The sequence below is a fragment of the Wolffia australiana genome, chromosome 12 (assembly GCF_029677425.1).
Source record: "Wolffia australiana isolate 7733 chromosome 12, ASM2967742v1".
Taxonomy (NCBI): Eukaryota; Viridiplantae; Streptophyta; class Magnoliopsida; order Alismatales; family Araceae; genus Wolffia; species Wolffia australiana.
In genome coordinates, this window is record NC_135846.1 from 13,916,554 (window position 1) to 13,940,397 (window position 23,844).

Sequence of the window (23,844 nt, forward strand, 5' to 3'; positions counted from 1 at the left end):
TTCATTAAAACCATATTGGAATGCTCTCCCAATACATGAAGAGAATACCCCACAGATATATCACTTAGGCATCATGAGAAGTTCAGGAAATGAATAATATTCCATAATAGTCTATACTTGATGATAACTGCTTTACCTGATACTAATAGTTCTCATCCTTTTACTTAATAAAGGTTAGTGATAGTACCTTTATCATATTTTTAAAATTTTATCTGCGCACATGTAGGTTGTATAATATTGAAAGATAAATGAATAAATAAGATCAATTTGTCTGAGCCAAAAATATAAAATTATAGCTTATAGTGTTTTAAAAATATCACAGGCGCGCTTAGGGAAGAACTTATATTTTTTATTGAAATAATATACCACTACTTATGAAGTTTAAGTTTCCAACTTTGATTGTCTTTAAGACCATCTTCCAAAAAAAATTATAAGTGGTACAATGGGTCTATTCTCTCAAAGGTTATTGACACTCAGATCTTATATTTGATTATAGGCCATTCTCTCATTGATTGGATTCTTGTGAAAGAAGTTTATTATTTAATAAATCCTCCATAAGTTGGAATTGAGATTGGAATGATGGAACTTTGGATTTAGTAGAGTTGATTGAAATCACTTTTTAGAGTTATGAGGAAATATGAGACTTTCAAAATACAGTATTTTGGTCAATATAAATTTCAGGTGATTCAATATTATCTAATTTGAAATGTTGAGGAACTGATTACATCGCTGAAGAAACAATTCACGGTCGCTTTAGATAGAGTAGTCACTAAAAGTTTCTGGAAATCTTTACAAGACGTGAGTAAGAAACTACATTACTTTTAGATTTGATCATCATACTACAAATTTTCCAATTTAATTGGATATAAATGCATACAGTTGATAAAATTCCTTTGTCTTCTTGACATGATATTCACATAGTCACTGTTGACTTTTGAGTTCCCTAAAGCAATTGATCTTATTAAATTTTTAACTCTTAAGCGTATCATTAAAATTATGATACATAATATTATATTCAAATGATGAGAATGAATAATTTTTATCGGTGTAAGTGGGTTTTTATTTTTTATGTTTTATCCTGATGAAACTTGATTCACATTGGTCAATTGTATATCAAATATCCTCATGCAGAGCAACACAACATGTAAATATTGAAATTTATTTTCATTTTGAGATATCTAAGCTTACATAGATTAAACTTAAATTAGCTTACGTATATTGATATTTGTTATCCACACTAATTTTTTTGTTACTGAGGAGATGACTTCACTATGAAGTGCAATGAATACTGTTCAAAAATATTGAGAGGGACCATGTCTTCTTTATCGGAGTTATTTGGGTGAATCAATAGTGCATCCCATCGTTTTAAATCTAAGTTCCCTAACTAAATCAAAAGTTGGGGTGTTGTTTCTTGATATTCAATGCTAGGACCTTGAAAATATGAATTCACCAGGAAATGTTGCTATTTTGAAAACATCAATACTCTTCGTCCACAATAGACATAAGGATTACCCCAGACTAATAGAAAATACCGTTATTATTTTATCCCACTTATTTCTCTTGGGGAGCAGGAATCACTGCATAAACAATTATTAATGTAATTTTGATTTTAAATTGAATGAAACTATTAGTAAACTTAATTCAACATCCCATCCTGGATTCATTGCGTTATATAGCAATCAATAGTAAAAATTCCAACCTTCCTATATCCTCTTCAAGAGATGACTGCGATGAAAATCAACTTACCTACTACAATCCAAATGTTTCAAAATAATAACATAGTGCTTCTCAGCATTGTTACCAAAAAATGGGATGCCATATGGCCACACCTGTTTGGACTGGTCTGATCTGATCACCTATCCAAGAGTCGATCTCAATATGTCGAACTACAGACACACCCAGTCCCGTGATCACTCATCATCCATCCCATCACATCCCATCCCTGCCTTCTGGAACATGTCGAACCCTAATCTAAGGTATAACAGCCTCTCTAAATTTTCATGAAGACAATCGCATAATAACATAAACATTCAAATATAAAGTAGAAAAATTCGGGAATCAAAACAGTTGGCTCTATCATCTGCCACATGTCAGGCTGCAACAATAGACGCAGAGAAATAGAATGAGAACTACCCATCCTACTGTGACCCCTGACCACTCATCATTCGTTCCATCACGTCCCATCCAGGAACTGCAGAGCCCTAAACTCGAGTATAACAGGCACTCCAAATTTTCATGACGAAAATAGCATAGTCACATGAACATTCAAATGGATAATAGAATAATCCAGGAACTGACATATGTCAGCTTTCTCATCAACCACATGTCAGGCCACAACAATAGACAAAAAATAAATATAAATTCAAGACAGTAATTTCCAAGTGTAGAACTACCCGTCATACTCTGTCCCATGACCACTCGTCATCCGTCCTTTCACGTCCCCGCAGGTACATGCAGAACCCTGATATCAAGTTAAATAGCCACTCCAATTTTTCCTGAAGATAATAGCATAATCACATGAACATTCAAATGGAAAATAGAATAATCCAGGAACCGACACGAGTCGGCTTCGTCATCGATCACGTGTCGGGCAGCGAGGAGAGACAAATAGGAGTGTAAATTCAGGACATGCAGAACCCTAATATCAGGTATAACATTCACTCCCAATTTTCATGAAGAAAAAAATCATAATAACATGAACATTCAAATGGAATATAGAATAATCCATGAACCGACACGTGTCGGCTTCCTCATAGACCACGTGTCGGGCAGCGAAAAGAGACAAATAAGAGTATAAATTCAGGACTTACAGAACCCTAATCTCAGGTATAACAGCCACTCCCAATTTTCATGAAGAAAACAACATAATCAGATAAACATTCAAACGAAAAAATAGAATAATCTAGGAACCGACACGTGTCGGCTTCCTCATCGACCACGTGTGGGTAGCGAGGAGAGACAAATAGGAGTGTAAATTCAGGACATGCAGAACCCTAATCTCAGATATAACAGCCACTCCCCATTTTCATGAAGAAAACAACATAATCTCATGAACATTCAAACAAAAAATATAATAATCCAAGAACCGATACGTGTCGGCTTCATCATCCACCACGTGTCAGGGCGGTGAGGAGAGACAAATAAGAGTATAAATTCAGGACATGCAGAACCCTAATCTCAGGTATAACAGCCCCTCCCAATTTTCATGAAGAAAACAGCATAATCAGTTGGAACATTCAAACTAAAAATAGAATAATCCAGGAACCGACGCGTGTCGGCTTCTGCATCGACCACGTGTCGGGATAGACAAGAGGAAGTATAAATTCAGGACAGCTAGCGAGGTGTTCATTCTCCCCGCATCGATCTCCGCAAGATCGAGGAAAGCTCGTCGGAGATCTCGCCGGAGAAGGAAGAGATGGTCGGAGGGAACGCGACGATGCAGTACAGAAATCTGGGAAGATCGGGGCTGAAGGTCAGCCAGCTCTCCTATGGCGCCTGGGTCAGCTTCGGAAACCAAGTCGACGTCAAGGAAGCCAAAGCCCTTCTTCAATGCTGCCGCGACCATGGCGTCAACTTCTTCGACAACGCCGAGGTCTACGCCAATGGCCGCGCCGAAGAGATCATGGGTCAGGCTTTCAGAGATTTGGGCTGGAAGCGATCGGATCTGGTCGTGTCGACGAAGATCTTCTGGGGCGGTAATGGCCCGAACGATAAAGGATTGTCGCGGAAGCACATCGTTGAGGGTACCAAGGCTTCTCTCAAGCGGCTTGGCATGGAGTATGTGGATGTGCTGTACTGCCATCGCCCTGATACTGCTACTCCTATTGAGGAGACGGTGAGGGCGATGAACTATGTGATTGACAAGGGCTGGGCTTTCTATTGGGGCACGAGCGAGTGGTCTGCCCAGCAGATTACTGAGGCCTGGGCTGCCGCCGAACGCCTTGATCTTGTTGGGCCCATCGTTGAGCAGCCGGAGTACAATTTCCTCGCCCGTCATAAGGTATTGCCTTCAAAGCAGCGTTTAATTTGTAATATTTGTTTCATCTGTGACGATATTTCAAAAAAATTATATCATTTTCTTGCATTATTTTTCATTCAATTCTTTGATAATCATGGGCATATCGTCGTCGTTCAGCTTCTCTTCATCATCATCGTCATGTTTAATCCTTGCTGTGATCTCTGTTGAACTTGATAGATCTGTTTCTGTAGATTTCTTTGAACCCTATGGAGGAGGAAATATTTGTTGTCTGGTGTGATTCTTCATGTGATTGCATCTTAATCAATCGGATATCTTTGTTGCTATTTTCCATTCCATTGTCATCAGCATCTTTTATTTCCAAAAAAATATGGACTAAGCGAAGGATCTAGATCATGTTTCATTTTTGCATTGAACTTTCAAGATCTGTTCTCCATAAATTTCTTGAAAACCACTGGAGGAGGAATTCTCTGTTGTCTTTAATTCTTCCTCAATTGCAGTATTATCATGGATATCATCCTCACCGTTATCTTCACCATTATTGTCCTCATCATCCTAAGGCACTGGCTGCACCCTTTTTGTTCACTAAAAGGATGGATCACGTGAAAGATTAAGACTGTATTTAATCCTTTCATTGATTTAATAAGTTCCTATTATCGTCCACCTCTTTTTTTAAAGATTAATTTGAATTTCTTTGTACTCGGATGCAGGTTGAGGTGGAGTATGTTCCACTTTACACCAACTATGGGATGGGGTTGACAACATGGAGCCCTCTCGCCTCTGGTGTTCTCACAGGGAAATACAACAATGGAAATATTCCCCCTGATAGCCGTCTTGCACTAGATAATTACAAGGTGGGGTTTCCCTTTCCCTTTGCATTAATATCTCTGTCTTGGTTCCTATTAAACACTATTTTTAACCTTCCTCTAATGTTGGAGATGAAAGATCATCAAATATGCTTGTGCATCAGATTGTCTGTAATCAGTTACAAATGGTAATTGTTGCCTTGTTCTGTTACGAACGGCAGCATATTAATTCTTTCCATCCATGTCCAATCTTCTGCGCCTTGTGTTTCATTTTATTTTCTTCGCTGCAAAATTTTTAGTCGAAATAACATCTCATTTGATTTTCACCATTCTATCATATCTAATAAAATTTTCTTTCTTCCGTTAAATATTTGATATAGTTTTGTAACTCTATTAGTGTGAAAGTCATTACTTTACCATGGAGATTTATGGGTCAAAATCTCAAGCTTTAGAAACAAATTATTTTTCCTAATCGATCATGGATTAGCTATATTTTTTTCTTGAGCATTGACGATGGCTTACTGCCTACAGAAGCTGTGCATAGTTCATCTTGAAATTTTAAGAGCCATATCTCCAGATTTTCTAGGCATTTTTAATTTTTTAAATTGGTCGAGATCATACGTTTTCTGATTTTTATTTTTATGTAGTGGAATAAGTTAAAATTTCGTTGTTTTGGTGCCTGAAGAAACTTGTTCTTTATTTAATTCAAAATATTTATGAAATGGTTTATGCTCATTACTTTAATACTTTTTAGTTTAGTGCCCGAAGAAAGTTTATTAAACTTTCTACTTGTTCTTATATTTTTGAAATATTTCTAATGTAGGTTTGATTTGCCAATCAACACAAGTTTTTTTCCCTCATAAATTTTCTGATTGCAGAATCTGGCTAGTCGATCTTTGATTGACGATGTCTTCAAAAAGGTGGATGGGCTAAAGCCTATCGCTGCTGCACTAGGCGTGCCCTTGTCCCAACTCGCCATTGCTTGGTGCTTGACAAACCCAAACGTGTCTTCAGTCATTACTGGTGCCACTAAAGAGAGCCAGGTTTGATCTAAGCCCACAAAATTCTCTATTTATTTATTTATTTATTTTTATTTCAGTTTTTCATGTAAAATCATTAAAATACCTTTTTTCTTCTGTTATAGATCACTGAAAACATGAAAGCACTCAATGTGGTTCCTCTCCTGACACCCAATGTCATTGACAAGATCGAAGCAGTAATCCAGAGTAAGCCAAAGCGTATGGATTCATACAGGTGAACATTGGGTGTCCAGCCCTTTCCTTATTTGAGCCCGTGATTTATTTATGTTCTATAAAAACCGAAGGTTTGATCTTTCCTCATTTTATATTATTTTGTGTGGGTTGTGGAATGGATTATTTGCATTTTTGATACACATGAAAGACTCAGCAACTTTATATTTGCCTTGAGAAAATGTATCCCTTCGTGTGGTGTTATAATTTGTTTCTTAAGATCACCTCCGCTCCTCAAACTTGCGTGTCTTGGATGCTTGTTGATATGATGAGAGAGGGCCGACTAAGACTTTGTGTTGAGAAGTTTTTTATTGTAGTAATGATTGGGAGGCAACCAAGTTTCTTTTTGCATTTTTTTTTGATGCAACTTCATGTTCGCATATAATAAGTTATCAGAAATTCAGTTAAGTTGGTGAATCTTGCGGAGGGAATTCAGTTAAGTGTGCTTGATATTTCAAGCACTCTTTCAAGAATCAGCTGAAAATAACTCTAGTCAAAATTACCCACGATATTTCTCAATCCAAATAGTAAATGTGAATTGAATCCTTTTCAAATTAACTATTCAAATCAAAAGATTAACATGTCCTTGATCATCCAACTTTAATAACTCAAGTATTCCAACTCAACCTTGGACAATATCGTCCTCCAAATAACTCAAAACGACTCACTCTGTGTCCACTATGTTATGGGCTTTCTGATGCTAAACTCTAAATGTCCAGTTCAAAAGTAAAATCTTTTTTTTAGTATGAAATCCTCAACTTTTTCCTAATCCTGACTAATCAATCCAAGTCCATTGCAGGACTATTAAACGTCACTTTCAATACACCAACATCGCTTTCATGACTACTAAATATTCTATTTTTTTCATATTAGAATCCATCAACGGCAGCTTATCCAAAATCAATCCAAGTGTCCCGAAGTTATCCTCATTTCAGCACAAATAATGAACCTAGAGTGAAATCAATAATTAATTGATTATCATTATTTTATTAATTGCGTAACAATAAACTCCCATGGGGCAGTGAATGCCCTTGACCTGATGATGCCGGCCCCTTGGTCCTTAAGGTTTGAAGAAGAATCATCCTCCAGGAATCACATTAAGTATGAGTTAAAGTATAACCTTATATGAGTGGGTCGTGACCCATAGAGTTTCACTTCACTTCTCATGTGAGCAATATGTGAGTAATAATGCAAAATAAAGAATGTTTGGTCACTTATGAGACAGGACCCATTTACAAAAAAGAGATGAAAAGACAAATAAAAGAAGGCTCAGGACTAACTTGAACACTATTTTGAGAAGTGATCTCTTTGCGAAGATATATGCTGCTTGCTGTGAAGAGAAAACAAACCATGGTGGGATATATCCTTCTTATATGATCCACCACCGCGTATATGTTCCACCATGGTGGGATACAGAAAACAGTGATATGATCCACCACCGCGTATATGTTCCACCATGGTGGGATACAGAAAACAGTGATATGATCCACCACCACGTATATGTTCCACCATGGTGGGATACAGAAAACAGTGATATGATCCACCACCGCGTATATGTTCCACCATGGTGGGATACAGAAAACAGTGATATGATCCACCACTGCGTATATGTTCCACCATGGTGGGATACAGAAAACAGTGATATGATCCACCACCGCGTATATGTTCCACCATGGTGGGATACATAAAACAGTGATATGATCCACCACCGCGTATATGTTCGGAGGAAGCCACGGCAACGGCCGGGCCCAGAAACCTCGGCCCAGCCCATGGATGCTCCAATTTAAGCCCTCACTCTTGGTAGTAGAAGGCAGAAAAAATATCACTGTGAGTCTCCTTCTTCCTTCTCTCTCTCTCTCTCTCTATGGTTGTGACCTCCACCCTCCTTGTTATCGCAGGTGGACATCGCCAGCCCAGACGTGGGACGCCCTCCTCCCTCTGGAATCCGTCGCCATTCCCTCACCATTCACGTTCTTTTCTTCATCCCCGGGAACATCTCTTCCTCTCCTCTCCTCTCAGACACTGATCTGTTTCGCCGAATTGAGACTTGAATTCAATTGAGTTTACAAAGTTAGAGTCGTTAAATCCGTGCCAGATCCGGTCTCGAATAGGGATTGTACCAATGGTTTATGCTACAATTAAGAATCTAAAAAACTTGTGCAATTATAGAGTCAAACCACACATTTAAAACTTAAACCACAAAACACATGCTGATTAAATAACATGGTGCAAAGTTGAATCAGTCATCTCAAGCCACATATGTATCCAAATTCTAGATGTATCAAAAGGGTCCTTGACACATTACAACGTGTCATCTTCTACTCGATTAGCATTTCTAGAGATCCAAAAAGTTAATCTCACAACTTGTTTGATACTGGGAGTGAGTGGGGTCAAGCCGAAGGGAGAAAAAGAGAGGGAACCTGAGGAGAAACTTGCACGATCATTCTTACTTATGACTTGGAGTCCTTTCATACTTAACATAGTTTTTCACAGAGATTGAAAAACTTCAAGAATATCCTCCAATCTCCACAAACCTCATGCATGTGACCTTTTTGATACAATAACAGTCTAGTTATTAATTCCATTATCCAATAACACTTTACTAGGTATTGCAATTAATTAAGTATATAAAAAATGCAGAGCTACTAACCATGTATTGAATGCACATTCTAGATAGTACACCGGAGTTCACCAACTCTTTAATGGAGCCTTTATATCTTCAGTACCATGTATGTAGAATCTCTCATGTGTGAGATAGTCATAGAATGAATTACATCTTGATGAACTATCAAATCCTAATTAGTCATCCTATTAAGGATTGATGGATTGGGAGGCCATTGAAAAATACTTATTCCTTTATTTTAATTCTTTTGGTAGAGGAGTTCATCATATCTTATCCCTTGATCTTTCTCCTTTCCTACCAAGGTTGGAAGATCCTGTCTTGACCAGAAAATATGTTTTGGTTTTGTTCTTCAGATAAGAATATTTGAAGTCTTAGGGTTAAGGACCGCTAGGTTTTAGTCCAAACATAACTGTTTATCAAAAATATTTCCTTGGTGTCTGATAAACTCAAATTTGGGGTTTATATTTTGCCGTTGTTGATTTGAGTTTAATCAATAAAACTTATAAGAATATTAACATAATAGTTCTAGATAATGGATGGGTATGGATCATCTCCAGAGGGAATGGATCTCAGGGATTTAACTATCTCTTTATTGAGATTCAGGAAGGAGGAGAAGGGATACATGTATCATAAGAGATAGTGATGTGATGGAAATGGTGTGTCTAGGAGGGAGTCATTAAGTACTTAAGTGGGGGGTAATGATATGTAAGAAGAGATATAGGTGAGATGAATCAATTAAGATGAGTAGAAATGAGGGGATAAGGGATGCAAAATACATCAGTGGAAGAAAGTAGATGCAGGAGATGAGTGAAGAGGTAAATGGAGGGAGATAGTGTTTTAGGTCTTATGACTTAGCACAAGACGAGATGATGATTACTCAGATGATGTGTAACATAGATGATAGATGGTGATGGGTGATGATGATGTTGATGGTTGAAGGTGAAATCATTGGCTCAGATTTGCCTGTGTCATCCTTTATTGACAGCCTGCGCTGCCCCACGATTTAGTGTATGAAGAAGACAAAAAGGAATAACAATATACTTTTATACTAATAGTAATATATAAAGGGGGTGCCACATCTGCGCTCTTTCAAAAAATCTCCCATTAATGATGGGCATGTTGGCCCCACGTGTACTTATATGCCATGTGTCTCATGACATGTCATTGACGCTACACTTTTTGCGAGTTAAAGAATAGAATAATAATAAAATGATAACTATTTTTAAATCAAATCTCCTTTGTCCCTGCATTACATTTGTAGCAAAAAATGTACCTTTAGTTATTGGGCCATGCCATACTTGTAGTTAAAATAATAAGAAAAACTGTCAGTCATCAATGCCACTATGACACTGCAAGTCGAGATTTCATAGTGGTATCATTTTAAATGATTGGGTGACACCAAAATATCTAACAAACTTTAATGATTGGTTTGATACCAATCATACCTTATAATAATATACTGGTTGTCATTTGACAAATCGAAGGGCGACACGTGGCTTGTTAGAAATAAAACTCAAAAATGCATTAAGAATTCATATAAAAAATATATTCTGACATCAAAATTCATATACAAAAATTAAATATAACACTATAATATATATATATATATATATATTTTGACTCCTAAAAATACATAAGTTATAAAAAATGACTTATGAAAGTCATATATTCATTAATATAGTGTCAACAGATTAGAGAAAGATCATATTCCAACTTCAAAATTATTTATTTCAGAATGAGATCTCATAAAAATCTCTCAAAATAATTAAAAAATTACAAATTCAAAACATCACGCTTAAAATTTGATTCAAACATTTTAGGCATAATAACACACATGTAAGCCAATGAATGGGAATAAACATGTAACTATCATCATATTAGCTTATTAGTAATGCGTGTTATTAGTGCCCTGGGCCAAATGACTATTTACACATCTGTGAGTCTGTGAGATGAATAAAATTGATATAAAATTAGGCATAAAAGTATCCAAGGTTCATTCAGACAAATTCTTAAATTTTTTTTTTTAAAGAACATACATATCTACCGTTATTAAATAGTTGAAATAAGATGTGGCTGTGCAATTAGCTGGCGGGATATAATTCCATTACTTCCTTGATATTCCATTTACTGAATTGGTGATTACTTTATATTTGATTTTTTTTGTCCTGATATAATCATTGATGAAGATTGGTATAGCAGAATGACTTTTGCAATATAGCTGGGTGCCATTCAAGTAAAATATTTCAAGTCTTCCGTGCCACCTCGCATACATAAAGGTTCACACATGCCATGGGCCTTACAAAAAGAATGTGCATCAGGGCTTGATCAGGCCACCTGTAAAGGTACAACACCTGTAAAGGTACCTACCACCAACGAGCTGGCATAGTCAATATATGCATAAGTTCAACTTACAAGTTGTTATTTTGGGTGAACAAGAGACCTTGGAAAATTTTATTTATTAAATATCACAACATACATCATATTTGACGGAGATGTACCTCATGTGCACTGGTCATCAATTGGTTGAGTTTGATCAAAGAAAAACGAACTATCTAGACATGCACAATAAATTAAGCTCCCAAGCAGTCTATGGAAATATGTTCTCTAAATGAGGGACTGTCATTACTTTCTTCAAGTTTGACAGTAACATCCACAAGGGTGCTCACAAGTATATGGCTCAACATACCAGTATTCTTGTGTAGATTCAACATGTATCAGTATTGGCATCTAATTTTCTCTTTTAGATAGTCTACTTAAATTCACTTAAAAGATTTCACGATGTGTAGTGACTTAATATCAAAATATTGATGGGTTTTCAATTGATATTTTACTTTTCTTACTCAGACATGTGCTAAAGTTTCTACCTCCTCTATGTTAGTGTATTTATCTTTAGTTCTTCATTTTCATGAAAAGTGGCCTTAACACAAAATTAGAAAAAGTATTCAAATAAAATGTAAATATGAGAGTGGAAAAAAACACATAATAATTTCTATGAAGTATTGTGATTTTTTACCAACCTTTTCAAGTATTCAAAAGTAAGTGTACATATGTTTCTAGTAAAGAAAATGACTGATGTGCTTTTTTAATCATAGATATCTGAATGGATCTCTGCTACCAAATTTCTCTTTGTCATTGTGAGATTCGAATAATATTTTTGTATATTTAACTGGTGATATGTAATTTTCTATTCTATGTCTTTTGGACTTTGGAGATATAAATAGTACATAAAAGATAGCGCATGATTTAACATTTATTTACATTTGTCCAATTATAACGTACCCCATGTTGTATCCCTTAGTATTTATTGATACCCCTTTAAATATGAAATGACTAAATTATAAATAAGATAGTTTCTCCTATACAGAAGTATACATCAGTTTTATATGCTATTTAAGGAAATGAAAAAAATCAGCATAAGGGACCCAAGTGGCAAAATAGAATACATAATAATGGATGAATACATAATATATTTTTTTTCCTTCTTAAATAATGCATATACAATCAAGATGTTACAGGTTGACTAGAGGAGACAGGACGGGTTGATGCAGTATGACTAGAGGAGACGGGATGGGATGACAACGGGTGTAGGATATTAGCCGACTAAGGAACGGGTAGGATAAAACCAGACCACAAATCATATGATCGATTTTGAAGAATTAAATCGATTCCGAATAATTAAATTGATTCTGAAGAATGAAATAGTGATCGTGCAGCCCCTTTCCTCATGGAGGGCGGGAGTAGTGTCTTCATCCACTGCGGTGATGCCAAGCACCAAAATCAATAAATTCAAACAATCATCCACTTGAAGATTCAAAAACCTATTCAATTAGTCGCTTGAAAATTCAAAATCCAAAGCAAACCCGACGGCGGTGGATGAACTCTCGAGGAACACTGGATGAAGAACACGGGACACCAAAGAGTGTAGAAGTACCTCAGCACTAGATTAGTGCGTGACGATGTTGCGAGATATTCTTGACGGGTTGTTGGCACTGGCGATTGACGTGCGCTTTGATAGGGTGTCGCAGATCCAACTGCGCGGTCAGTTGGCGGGGGGTCAAGGGGGGAGTCGCCCCCTTGAGGGGTTCAGGGCAGTGCCCCGAAACCTAAATGGTCTGCGCGGTCGCAAGTGGCTGCGAGGGAAAGCAGGGGCGGTGGGTGCGCGCGAGCGGCTGGGGGCACGACGGACATAGACGGACGTAGCAGGCACGGACGGCTGAGCGCGAGGCAGGCGCAGGCGGCCGGGGGGGAGGGTGGACGGAGTGCAGGGTGGCAGTCGGCACGCGAGCGGGCTTGCACGTGCGGTGGCCTGCGCGCGGGTGGTAGCCTACACGAGGGCGGCCGACTAGCGTGGGTGGCGGCCTGCGCGTGGGCGGGTCTGCGTGGGCGGCTGCCCACGTGGGCGGCAGTTGGCGCATGGACGGGCCTGTGCGGGCGGCTGCCTGCGTGGGTGACGGTTTGCGCGGGCGGCTTGCCTACGTGGACTAGCATCCTGCACGAGCGGCTTGTCTGCACGGGCGGCCGGCCTGCGTGGACGGCCATGCGCGCGGGTGGCTTGCCTGCGTAGAGGGGCGGCCTGCGCTGGTGGCGGTCTGTGCAAAAAGGGCGACGGTGGAAATGACGAGTGGCGGCAGTGGTGACGTGAGAAGGGGGGAGAGTTAGGGAAAATATTCCAAGAAGAATAAAGCTTCAATTCTTGAAAATAGATTCACCAAGTGTATCGTGCATCATTGGCCTACACAAAGGCCTTGGAGGAAAGAGAAAATACGAGAAATAAGATAAAGTAGACGACGTGTTATCGTGTCACGTCAAAGGGCAGTTCTGGATCTGGCATTGATGATGTGTCATGATGCGTGACGTGTCGTGTGTAGGTGGAGACGCAAATGATGCGGTGCGTTGACTTGGTTGTTATCAGGGTGGTTCTGCAGTTGATGTTGGCAACGAGTCATGATGCGGGATGTCTTGGATGATGGTGGCGGCGCGTCCGAAGGTGGTGCGTTGATGTTGTTGCCACCACAAGAACCATTGCTAATGAATTATCATCAGTTGATTGTTGATTCAGATGAATACTCAAAGTCATGATATATCGCCCTTGTAAAAGGACTAGTCCCATCGTTTTAAATGAGTTCCTACCTATCAGAAACATATTCAGTATTAGATAAATCCATAGCATCAGAATCCATCATGTACTGACATATATTTACTTAGATAAATGAATGAATTTATTCATGGTGTTCAAATTATGTAATGACTATTGGTAGTTAAATGCCACTACTGATATACGAGTTAAGTTATATTTTAAAGAAACCATGTCAACATGATGACATCATTTATTATGTAGTATACTCATTCATAAAATAAAATAATGGAAATAAAATATATAAAATTATGTTGAAAAAAACACGGAAAAATGGCATTTTAAATGTAAGATATTGTGAGAATTATGGAATACTGATTAAATGATCGGATTTTAGGCAGTTATAAACGCTTTGGTTTTTTTCAGCTCATGTGGCATGTAAATACATGCGCCAAGTATAGATAGGAACAATTTTAGATAAACCCGAGTTATTATACATTTCTCTCTTCATAAAACATATTTTTATGCATGCTGAAAAAATTGGATCTATCAAGCTATACAAACAATATAAAAATTTACAAGTATAAGAGAAACATAAGATACATTATTTTTAAATATCTATTCTATGTATTTATCAAAAGGAGTAACAACCAAACCTCATTCTTCAAATGAGCTTCACTTAGAATGCATATTATTTAGTATTAGATGTCTTGGAGTTCGAGTTTGAGAATTCTCGAATGATGTAACATGACGCGACGGAATTGTCAGCTCGTTACACCACAGGATATGGGTGTGATGAGATGTGACGAATGATGTGACAATCGTTCAAAGTCAACTAAAGAGCACGCGTGTTTCGTCCAATTAGGACCGAGCGACCTGAAGACACTAGGGATCGAATAGGCTCCCAATGACCCGATGAACCAGCTTGAACACTGACGACGAGGGAAGGCAATTACTGCCCGTATGTGTCCTGAAATGACCTGCAAGAGAGCTCCTGGATGGCGGTTGGTCGAATGCAAGATCCAGGCTCCGTTAGCAGGTTCTGTTAGTGGACGAGTACTGAATGGTATGGTCTAGTGGTCTGTCTGGCGCTCGGACAGAACGAACGATGGAGAGGCAGCTGTTAAGTTCGGTCAACTAGCAGAACGGCTGTTTTTTTTTCAGGTTCTGGTGATCGACCAGTGATGTTGAAAGGTGTGACTGCCCAACCTGCAGCTAAGGCAAGCGGCACCGATGGTGACCCTAAGGGGAGGCTGAAAATTCCAGGGGTGGCCTGGGATGAACCAGCCAATAGTATGACAGCGGCTGAGGAGGCGCTCGACGGTGTCGGATCAGCGGGCCAAATGTCGGTGGCCATTGCACGTGGTGATTTGTATGAGTGTGGTAGCCGTCAGTGATAAGGCCCTCCCTGCTTGGTGGCAGCGTGATTGATCAGGAATGATCGCGGGAGGTCACACATATTAAGGAGACAAAGCTGAAGCTTGTTCAAGAGAATACGTGAAGGTCCGGCAATGATCAGTTGCATTTGGAAATGGCCATGAAACGATCAGTTGCTACGATGGAATCACGACGATCTGTTGTGAAACGGTCTCATTTTGAGACTATAAATAACTCTGTACTACTCTTGTTTTAGTTGAGGTTTTTCTTATTCAAATATGTCTCCCAGGGCGGCGGCTCCGCCCGTTGCCCTGTCCATCGTCTTATCCCCATCTATTTCTCTTGCTCTCTATTGTTTCAGGCTAAATGGCTTGTTGATTGAAGATCGTGAGATGCCCCTTCCTCTTCTTCTCTGGTTTCTCTTCTTGATTGCATCTTGGCATCTCACGTTTCTTAACAGCACAAACGTGTCCAAACAATGTAGATGAATGGCGATGGCTAGACTACTGGTACAATCGGCAGTCATCATCGAGGAGAGTGTCTAGGTCGGCTAGATTGGATTCTGTAGCAGTGGCACCGAACGCCGTTGTGGCAGCACAAAGATATCACGTAACTAGGAGCTTCTATTGGTGGTGGACAACGACGTCTTTCTTTTATTTAATCTGGAGAACAACTGTAATCTCCCTGGAGGAGAACGATGAAACCTCAATGGGAAAATAAGAAACTCAATTTTTTTTCAAAAAATCCAAAGATGGTTTAGGGCACACCATCCCTTACATAGGTAAGGGTGGTTGCCCTAATGGGCCGCTTAGGGGAAATATCCAAAGATATACATTCCCCTAATGATCAGAGTACAACAAACAAAACATAAAAAATCAAATGACGGAGCATAAAAACAGGGTGCCCTGTAGAATATCCATAAGACATAAAGCAAAAGTAAGTGACTATCAGGACCGGTCGTCACATTGTGTACTTGAAGCTTGGGTCCTTCGTGTCGGCTTGGGCTCCACGACATGGCTGCTGACGAGCTTGAGCTGGAACCTCCCGATGGTACTCCATCATCGGAATGGAGTTGTGAGAAAAAATCCAGACACTTGGTTATCAGTCATTTACCTTGAATCTATAAAAATTGAATATGTATAATGATCAAGGTTGTCTGGACAAGGAATATACAGTATAAGAAATATAGCTTATACATATATAATATGATAAAACATTGAAACATGTTAAAAAGATAGTATATACAGATGAAGGAATACAATATTCCAAGTTCACCATTTTACACAAGAATAAGCTTGAAATATTTTGGAAAAATATCAGTTTTTTTTGAATTTTGTGCATTGAGAAATAAGGATATAGAATATAATTAAATAGCTGGTTCTTCCACCAGACTGATTAGAAGGTCTAGTTACTCATAGAAGCTCAAGGTGTAGAAGATCAAGAATAAAAAATTCATAGAAAATGACAAGTTAAAACCTCATGAAAACTGGAGTGGAAAATACAGATTCAAACTTCGTAGGCTTTAACGGAGATAGATGAAGACTGAAACTCATAAAACATCAAAGTGTGTAGTATGAAGAGTAATAACCTCACGGAGTCTCAACATCAGTAAGCTCTAGAAATTGTGCTCATGTTCTTTTTGGGAATATGAATATATGAATATTCACGTCTCAACCCCATAAATACCCCCCCTTTACTTTTGTATTCTCCATCAAAGAAATGCTCCTAAAATTTTAGGGCTGATAAAAAATATTTTATTGTCTATAGGGACCAGTCGTCATATTCTATCCCATGATTTTCTATGAATTTTTTATTCTTGATATTCTACACCTTGAGCTTCCATGAGGCTTTGAATGTTAATTTATCCACCCTTTGAGCTTTAGTGATGCTTCATCCCTTCATAAAATGTCGCTTGAGCTGTGGTTCTCATTCAATAAGGTGAATGATGTCCCTTTTATTCTGCCATTTATGATTTTTTATAATTCATATCAATCATTTTAGTGTGGGGGGTTAAATATTTAATAGACATAATGCACGAAATACCCTCTAACTCTCACAGTAGGTTCCCCATTATATTTTGAGTAGTCTCTTCATCAGCGTGTTACATCCTTGATTTATTATTTAAAAAACCTGACTATTAACACAGTTAGAAATCTACAATAGTTGAAGAAATATAATATTCGAATTCAATGCCTCAATTGAAATTATTCCATAAAATCACATGAAAATTAATCTGCATGATATCTAGGTGATAATCATGTAACCAATTTAGCAAGAGCGATATGGAAATGATTCATGAATCCATTAAAAATCTGTATGACTCAAATCTAAAAAATGTAAGCAAACTAAATGAATATGATAAATGAATAAATAATATGTATATTGGTTGTAGGAAAATAACATAAAATAAAGAAGAAAGAAAAATTAATTTACTAGTCATTCCTTTGTAGATAACATGGTTAAGTTAAAGTGTATATGCTCTACACATTACTATTTCTATCCTGTATAGACTATGAGGCAGAATATGAAAAAAATTAGTACGTAGAGATACAAATAAAAGTGTAGATATTTAATGAAAAAATACTAGTTTTAAGAAAGGTAGTAAGCTGAGTTTTACAAACAAATAATTTCTTTGAGTCCTTACCATTCTGGTTTAATTAGACCCATAATCATATATCAAAAAGCAGATGGGATCAATTCAGCAACATTTGTTTCACATATGCTTTTGCAGGAAGGAAATTATGTCCAACTTAGAGTTGTCAGTTGTACCTCTAAGAGCTAATTTGTGCAAGATGTTGAATGACAATGCTCAATTTTGAAGAAAAAATATCATCAGTACGAAAATGTACATGCCATAGGTGAATTATGTTAGGCGATTGAAATATAGTATGTTACCAGAAAATATTGAGACATCAAAAGGAATCCTAATTTTGGATTACTGATCCCTCTAATCCAGTCTATTTGTCTTGTTTTGGGAGCTAGAGGAAATGCATCTCAAGTATAAAAATAAGAAGGTATGTGATAACATCAAATTAGATAAATAAAATTATACTTTTATACTTATATTTGACAATATATTTTTATATTTATACTAGCATTATTCAGCATTTAACGATGAAACTAGAAAATTTTGATTTATATTGCTAAGATCCATTTTTGTATATTTTATTGAATTTTGAAACTGACCCCATCAGACTCCTTAGAGTTAAGTGGATTTATCACATCTTCTTGAAGTTTTATTTGAAAAGACTTAAGTAAATAAAATGGTGAATTGGAGATACAAATGAGTGGAAAATATAAACCTAAGACATCTAGATTCCCATGCAAACCTCCGTATGGACTGGGTCAACTAATAGCAAGAGCTTTGGAACTTACCCATAATTTTAATTTGAATGACTGTTTTGTCGGCGGTAATGCTAGTCCGTGTCAGAAATCGAGAAATCCTAGCCCTCCAAACTTTTGGAATGAGATCCAATGGATGGGAGAGTTAGGGCAGTTCTATTTATTCTATTCTCCCTGCTTTTTGTATCTTATCTTTGATTTCTTCTCCCAAATTGTTGCTGGACATTTACTGCATCCTATTTCTTTGATCCATTATTTTTCTACATTCTTAGAGGAAGCACACCACTCGGCCTTTGGGGGAAGTGACAACAAGGTCCGTGTGATCTCCTGAGTGTTTATTTTATTTTCATATTTTTCAAGTTAAACATTTCAGATAATAGCCTCGACTTCAAGCTTTCTAAAACATCAAAAAGTGCTTAAAAATTCCTCATGCAGAAAAATTTAGTCTTTTCAGTCTACTACTGTTGGGCAGAGCGCCGCCTCCCACAAAGTGTCGACAAAAGTTTCCTTTAAGGTTAAATATTATTTCTTACCCTAAAATTATTCAGAAAATCCTTAAAAAATGACATGTTAATTATTAGAATTTATCTAAAATATAATAAATATGTATTTCATATTAGTGTTGAGTAGTTTTCATTGATTTCATTGATTTTCCTATTTTAAAAATATTTAAAAATCTATAAAATACAAAATCATGTAAATAAATTATTTGAAAATATATTTGAAATGAAATTTAGTCTCTCATTATCTACTCCTTGTGAATTTAACCTTGAACCAACTTTATATAAGGAAAATTTTAAAAATATTGTTGCATAAATCATAGCCTTAAAAGGATTTATTTAACCCAAATTCTGGTTTATTATTATGAGAGGCTTAATGTCAGATCCCCAAGGATTAATGATATTTTACCATTTCAAGAAATTTACCGGAAGGAATCTCTTTGACAGAATATATAATATCTTGCTATGATGCCCATAAAAGAGTCATAGTTGCTATTGTATGAACACCATGTGTTGGCGACCTCACATGTGGACTTGTTCAAAAGATCATAGTACACCATGCAAATTTGCATTGGATGATCTATATCTCTGGGACAGGCACTGATTAGCACATTGAACTATCCATATGGCCTTAAACTTTCCAAAGCTTCTCTCTCCTCCGAATTCGGCGATTGGGTTGTATCTTTTGCTACAGACCTCCAATCAAGTTGATTTTTTGTTCCACTGGATGCGGAAGGCTTGAATCTATTAGAAAAGACTCAAAAAATGCCTCCAACGGATCATTATAGCTCATTCTAGAGGGGATTAAAGATCCAAGGTGAGTTTTTATTCTTGAGAGTTATTCTTCAAAATTCAATCGTTCTAGAAGTCCAATCTTCTTCAAGTTTTGGCTTGAATTGTTCTTCTAGGGGAGCTGAACAACAAGGTATAATTTTTTTCCATTAATTTATCTCTTTTCCCTTTAATGTTTGATGTTTTAGAAGCTCCCACCGCAGAAAAATGGAAAAAATTATGGCCCGCAATCCAATGTGGGCTGCTGAGTCAGCTAAGGCATCTAGCTTGCCGTCTGATGTGTCAAACACATCAAACGGCACACAGGCCCAAAAAAGCGAGTTGGCACTACTAGCTTGCCATTTATCTGACGTGCCTACCATGCCAGATAATGGTGGGCTGGATGTGCGAGCTGTAAGATCTACCCAGGCCGTCGGATCTGACAATGTGGATGGATCTAACCGCATAAAACCAAAAAAAAATCAAAATTTAAAAAAAACCCAAAAGAATTTACCTGTTGCACCAATGCCAGCATTAAATGCTGCGAGCGGGGACTTTCTTTGTCCATCTATCTGGACCATTGTAGAAGACATGTGTCATGAAGAGAACATTCTAGATGATGGACCTTTGGTGGACCGCTCAGTGGCTCAAAAACTTGAGCTGTTGGCATTCAATGCCGACGGCTCAATTAATGCCCTCTTTTGTCTCGAGCTAAGTCACCCAGCCACGTCAGATCCGATGATCGAGAATGGATGCCGCGTTCAGATTGATCCATTCTCAACCATCGGATTGGCCACATCATCCCATGTAGACAAGCTCCTTAATGACAGCGACAACGCATTAAATGCGCTGCTGGTAAGTTCACCCCCGGCTACGCCCACAAACATTGACCATTCCACGCTCTTATCGCTGTTCGATACTTTCAGAGGATACCATTTGGATGGCCCCGATCCGCCCACATCGCTGCCACCTCAACGGTCATCAATTTCTGCTGGTGCGGCCCAGAAAGGCCGCCTTCACTCCGCCACGCGTGGCCAAGATGACTCTCCGGGACTGGACCATGTCGACCCAGCTGGCCCGCCATCTCAGCCCTGCGCCAAGTCGGTGCTGACTGGACTGGCTGCCACAAACACGTTGGAACAAGTTGACTTGGTGGAGCTACAATGAGTCAACTCGGTCGAGCACAGTCAAGTCAACATGATCGACTCAGGCGACTCAGCCGAGTTGACCAGGTTGAGAGAGACCAAGTCGACCTGGTTGACTCGGCCAACTCTGACTGAGTCGATCGGGTTGAGAGGCCGAGTCAACCGGATCGACTCGATCGTTTCCGGCCAAGTCGATCCGGTCGACAACGACTGAGTCAACACGGTCGACTTGGTCAACCCTGACCGAGTCGACCTACTTGACTTATCAACCCTGACTGAGTAGATCAGGTTGACTCGGTTCACTCTTACCGAGTCGATCTGGCCGACTCGGTCGACTTCGGATGAGTCGATTAGGTCGCCTCATTTGACTCTGACCGAGTTGACCTAGTTGGTTTGGTCAACTCCGCCCGAGTCAACCCAGTCAACTCCAAACGAGTCGACGAGGTTAACTCGGCCGATCGCGAACGAGTCGACCCGCCTGACTTGCCCGATAGTTACCAAGCTGACCCGGTCGACTCATTGGACTCTAACCAAGTTGACCAAGCCGACCTGGTCGCCACTCACTGAGTCGACATGGTCGACTCGGCTGACTCTGACAAAGTTTACCTAGACGACTCGGGCAATTGCAACCAAGTCGACTCGAGCGAGTGGGATCAAGTTGACTTGATCATTTCAGGCGACTCCGATCGCATAGATTTGACTGACCCGGCTGCCTCCGTCTGTGCCAACCATGTAGTGCTGGACATTCTCAATTGAGACTTGGTTACCCTGCCCACCTCGACTATTTCATCGGCTGATCCGCTTTGCGTTGACCGCCGCGAGGGGGCTTGGCCGATAAGGGCACAGCTCGCTTAGCATCTCGCACTAGGGTTGCTCCTCCCACTCTCGATCGAGTCGCACCACTTGGACTAGGCCCTATTAGCTCGGAGGAACAGAGAGCAGCGTAGGAGCGAGGACAAGCACCTGATGGACCACTATCTGGACGACCACCATTGACGACTTGGGCAGCGAAAGTGGCGGGAACTACACACACAGTTAGCACTCAACCCCTCCCCAAGCCCACACTTCCCCCTTTTTATGATGACACAACCCCCAAACGGGGTTACATTGACTCTGAGGGAGTGCGAGTCGTTGCCTTCTCCAAAGAGGAGCTCGTGCAGATGGCAGCACCATTTTCTTTCACCTTGATAGGGAGATTTGCTACCAAACATCTCCTTATTGATGACATCATGAGGGTATATTTAGCGTTGGGGAACTTCCTCGGATTGGTGGTTATTGGCGCACGCAACCATCGGAGTGTTTTCATTATCTTCCAACTGGAAGCCGACTTTAGGAAGGCTTGGAGCTGAACCACGTGGACGAGCAGTGGCTCCACTATGCACACCTATCGCTGGACAGCCAAACAGATGAGTAGCTAAGAGTTCTATACACACTGCACCCTTTTGGGGTCATACTCTTCACACGTGTCCCCAAAAGGCGACACAGACCACATTGACCCCCCTGGAAGAGTTTTTTCCTCCATTGCCTTACAATGACTACATAGTAGAGGCAAAATCCAGCACCCAAGGGCATCGCCCTTACCAGAGACTGCCTCTGGCTACACACCCCACACTCATATCGTAGGGTGCGATTGTTGTGTCCCCTCCCCTACCTCGGGATTCTCTGTCGGCTAAGCCTATATCGGCTAAGCCTACCCCTACAACTTCACAGTGGGTGAAGAATGGAGCTGATAAGTGTCTCCAATCACTACCCTGGGCTAAGGATGCCCCTTTTATTAGCAACCGGTTGGGCAAAGGTAAAGAGGTAAGTGCACCCGCACTTACCTCAAATGCTTTTGCCCTGCTGGACACACCGGAAGGACCCGATATGAGAGACTACGTGGAGGTCATGCAGAGTTGATCTAGTATCCCTAGCACCTGTGGCCCTACACCCCCCTGTCCTGCATCATCCCCTCGGCCTACATCTTCCCATCCCCCACCATCCCCTCGGCCAACAACCCCATCCCTCATCGCCCCTCCGTATCTCCTCCCGCCCCTCGTCACCCCCTTGGCCTACATCTTCCCATCCCCCATCCCTTGGCTCCACCTTCATCCCCTCCATCTCCTCCACCTTTCACAACCCCATCCCACCATCCTCTCCTAGCCACATGCCCCCCCACCCGATATACTCACCTCCCTGCTCGACCTCCATACATCATATCCCATTTGAGCAGGAGGAATGCCTGACTGACCATCAAGTTTTACTCACTAGTTTTGAGGATACTGGTGGAGGCACTAATGGTCACCCTTCCACGGGAGAGGAGGATGATGCCTCTCTTTCTGAGGATTCATACATGGATACCTCCCCCCCTCCAGGACATCATTCGGATGCCCCCCATACACGCCGTATATATAACACCCGATCGAGGGTGCGCCACGCGAGCCGTTAGCCTCATGATTCCAAGTCTCATTTGGAATTGTAGAGGGATAGGCAGCCCTCTAACCCAGTCACACCTCGTTGCCCTAATCAATAAGCACAACCTAGGGATAGTTGGGCTTATTGAGCCGATGATTACACTAGATCAATCTTATTCTATTATGAGGAAACTCAGAATGGGTCATGTTTACCGTCATTCCTCGAATAAGCTCTGGATTTTTTGGAAAGGAGATTATTCGTTGGAATTTCTTGCTGAAGGGACACAATACATCACTTTTGTAGTACTGTACTCCCCGAGGCCATACACGCTCACGGCCATCTATGCCTCGCATAGACACCTAGTGCGGGAAGCACTTTGGGAGGAACTCACCCTACATATTGAGGGCCATCCGAGACTTGCTGATCTCCCTTGGTTTATAGCGGGGGACTTCAACTACATACGGCCAGTCAGTGAACGCTAGGGAGGCCGCAAGCCTAGGGCACGACCTATGCAAGCGTTCAATAACTTTATTCACCAGGCTTCCCTCGTGGACCCTCCCACTATAGGTGAGAAGTGGACATGGTG

General features: G+C 39.8%; 1 protein-coding gene across 1 annotated transcript; it reads left to right on the top strand.

Annotated features, from left to right (window-relative positions):
* The first annotated feature begins 3,340 nt into the window (after positions 1-3,340).
* KAB1 (potassium channel beta subunit 1) lies at positions 3,341-6,256 on the top strand. The gene is made up of 4 exons (XM_078583930.1): positions 3,341-4,000; positions 4,687-4,830; positions 5,661-5,825; positions 5,927-6,256. Exons 1-4 carry the CDS (start codon positions 3,416-3,418, stop codon positions 6,038-6,040), a joined length of 1,008 nt encoding a protein of 335 aa, XP_078440056.1. The 5' UTR covers positions 3,341-3,415; the 3' UTR covers positions 6,041-6,256.
* Positions 6,257-23,844: the final 17,588 nt, after the last annotated feature.

Bases quoted from the DNA above. Each gene is read 5' to 3' on its own strand.
- KAB1 (XM_078583930.1), top strand. From the start codon at position 3,416: ATGGTCGGAGGGAACGCGACGATGCAGTACAGAAATCTGGGAAGATCG. The intron at 4,831-5,660 runs GTGGGGTTTCCC...TTCTGATTGCAG, and splicing joins TTGCACTAGATAATTACAAG to AATCTGGCTAGTCGATCTTT. The intron at 5,826-5,926 runs GTTTGATCTAAG...CTTCTGTTATAG, and splicing joins GTGCCACTAAAGAGAGCCAG to ATCACTGAAAACATGAAAGC.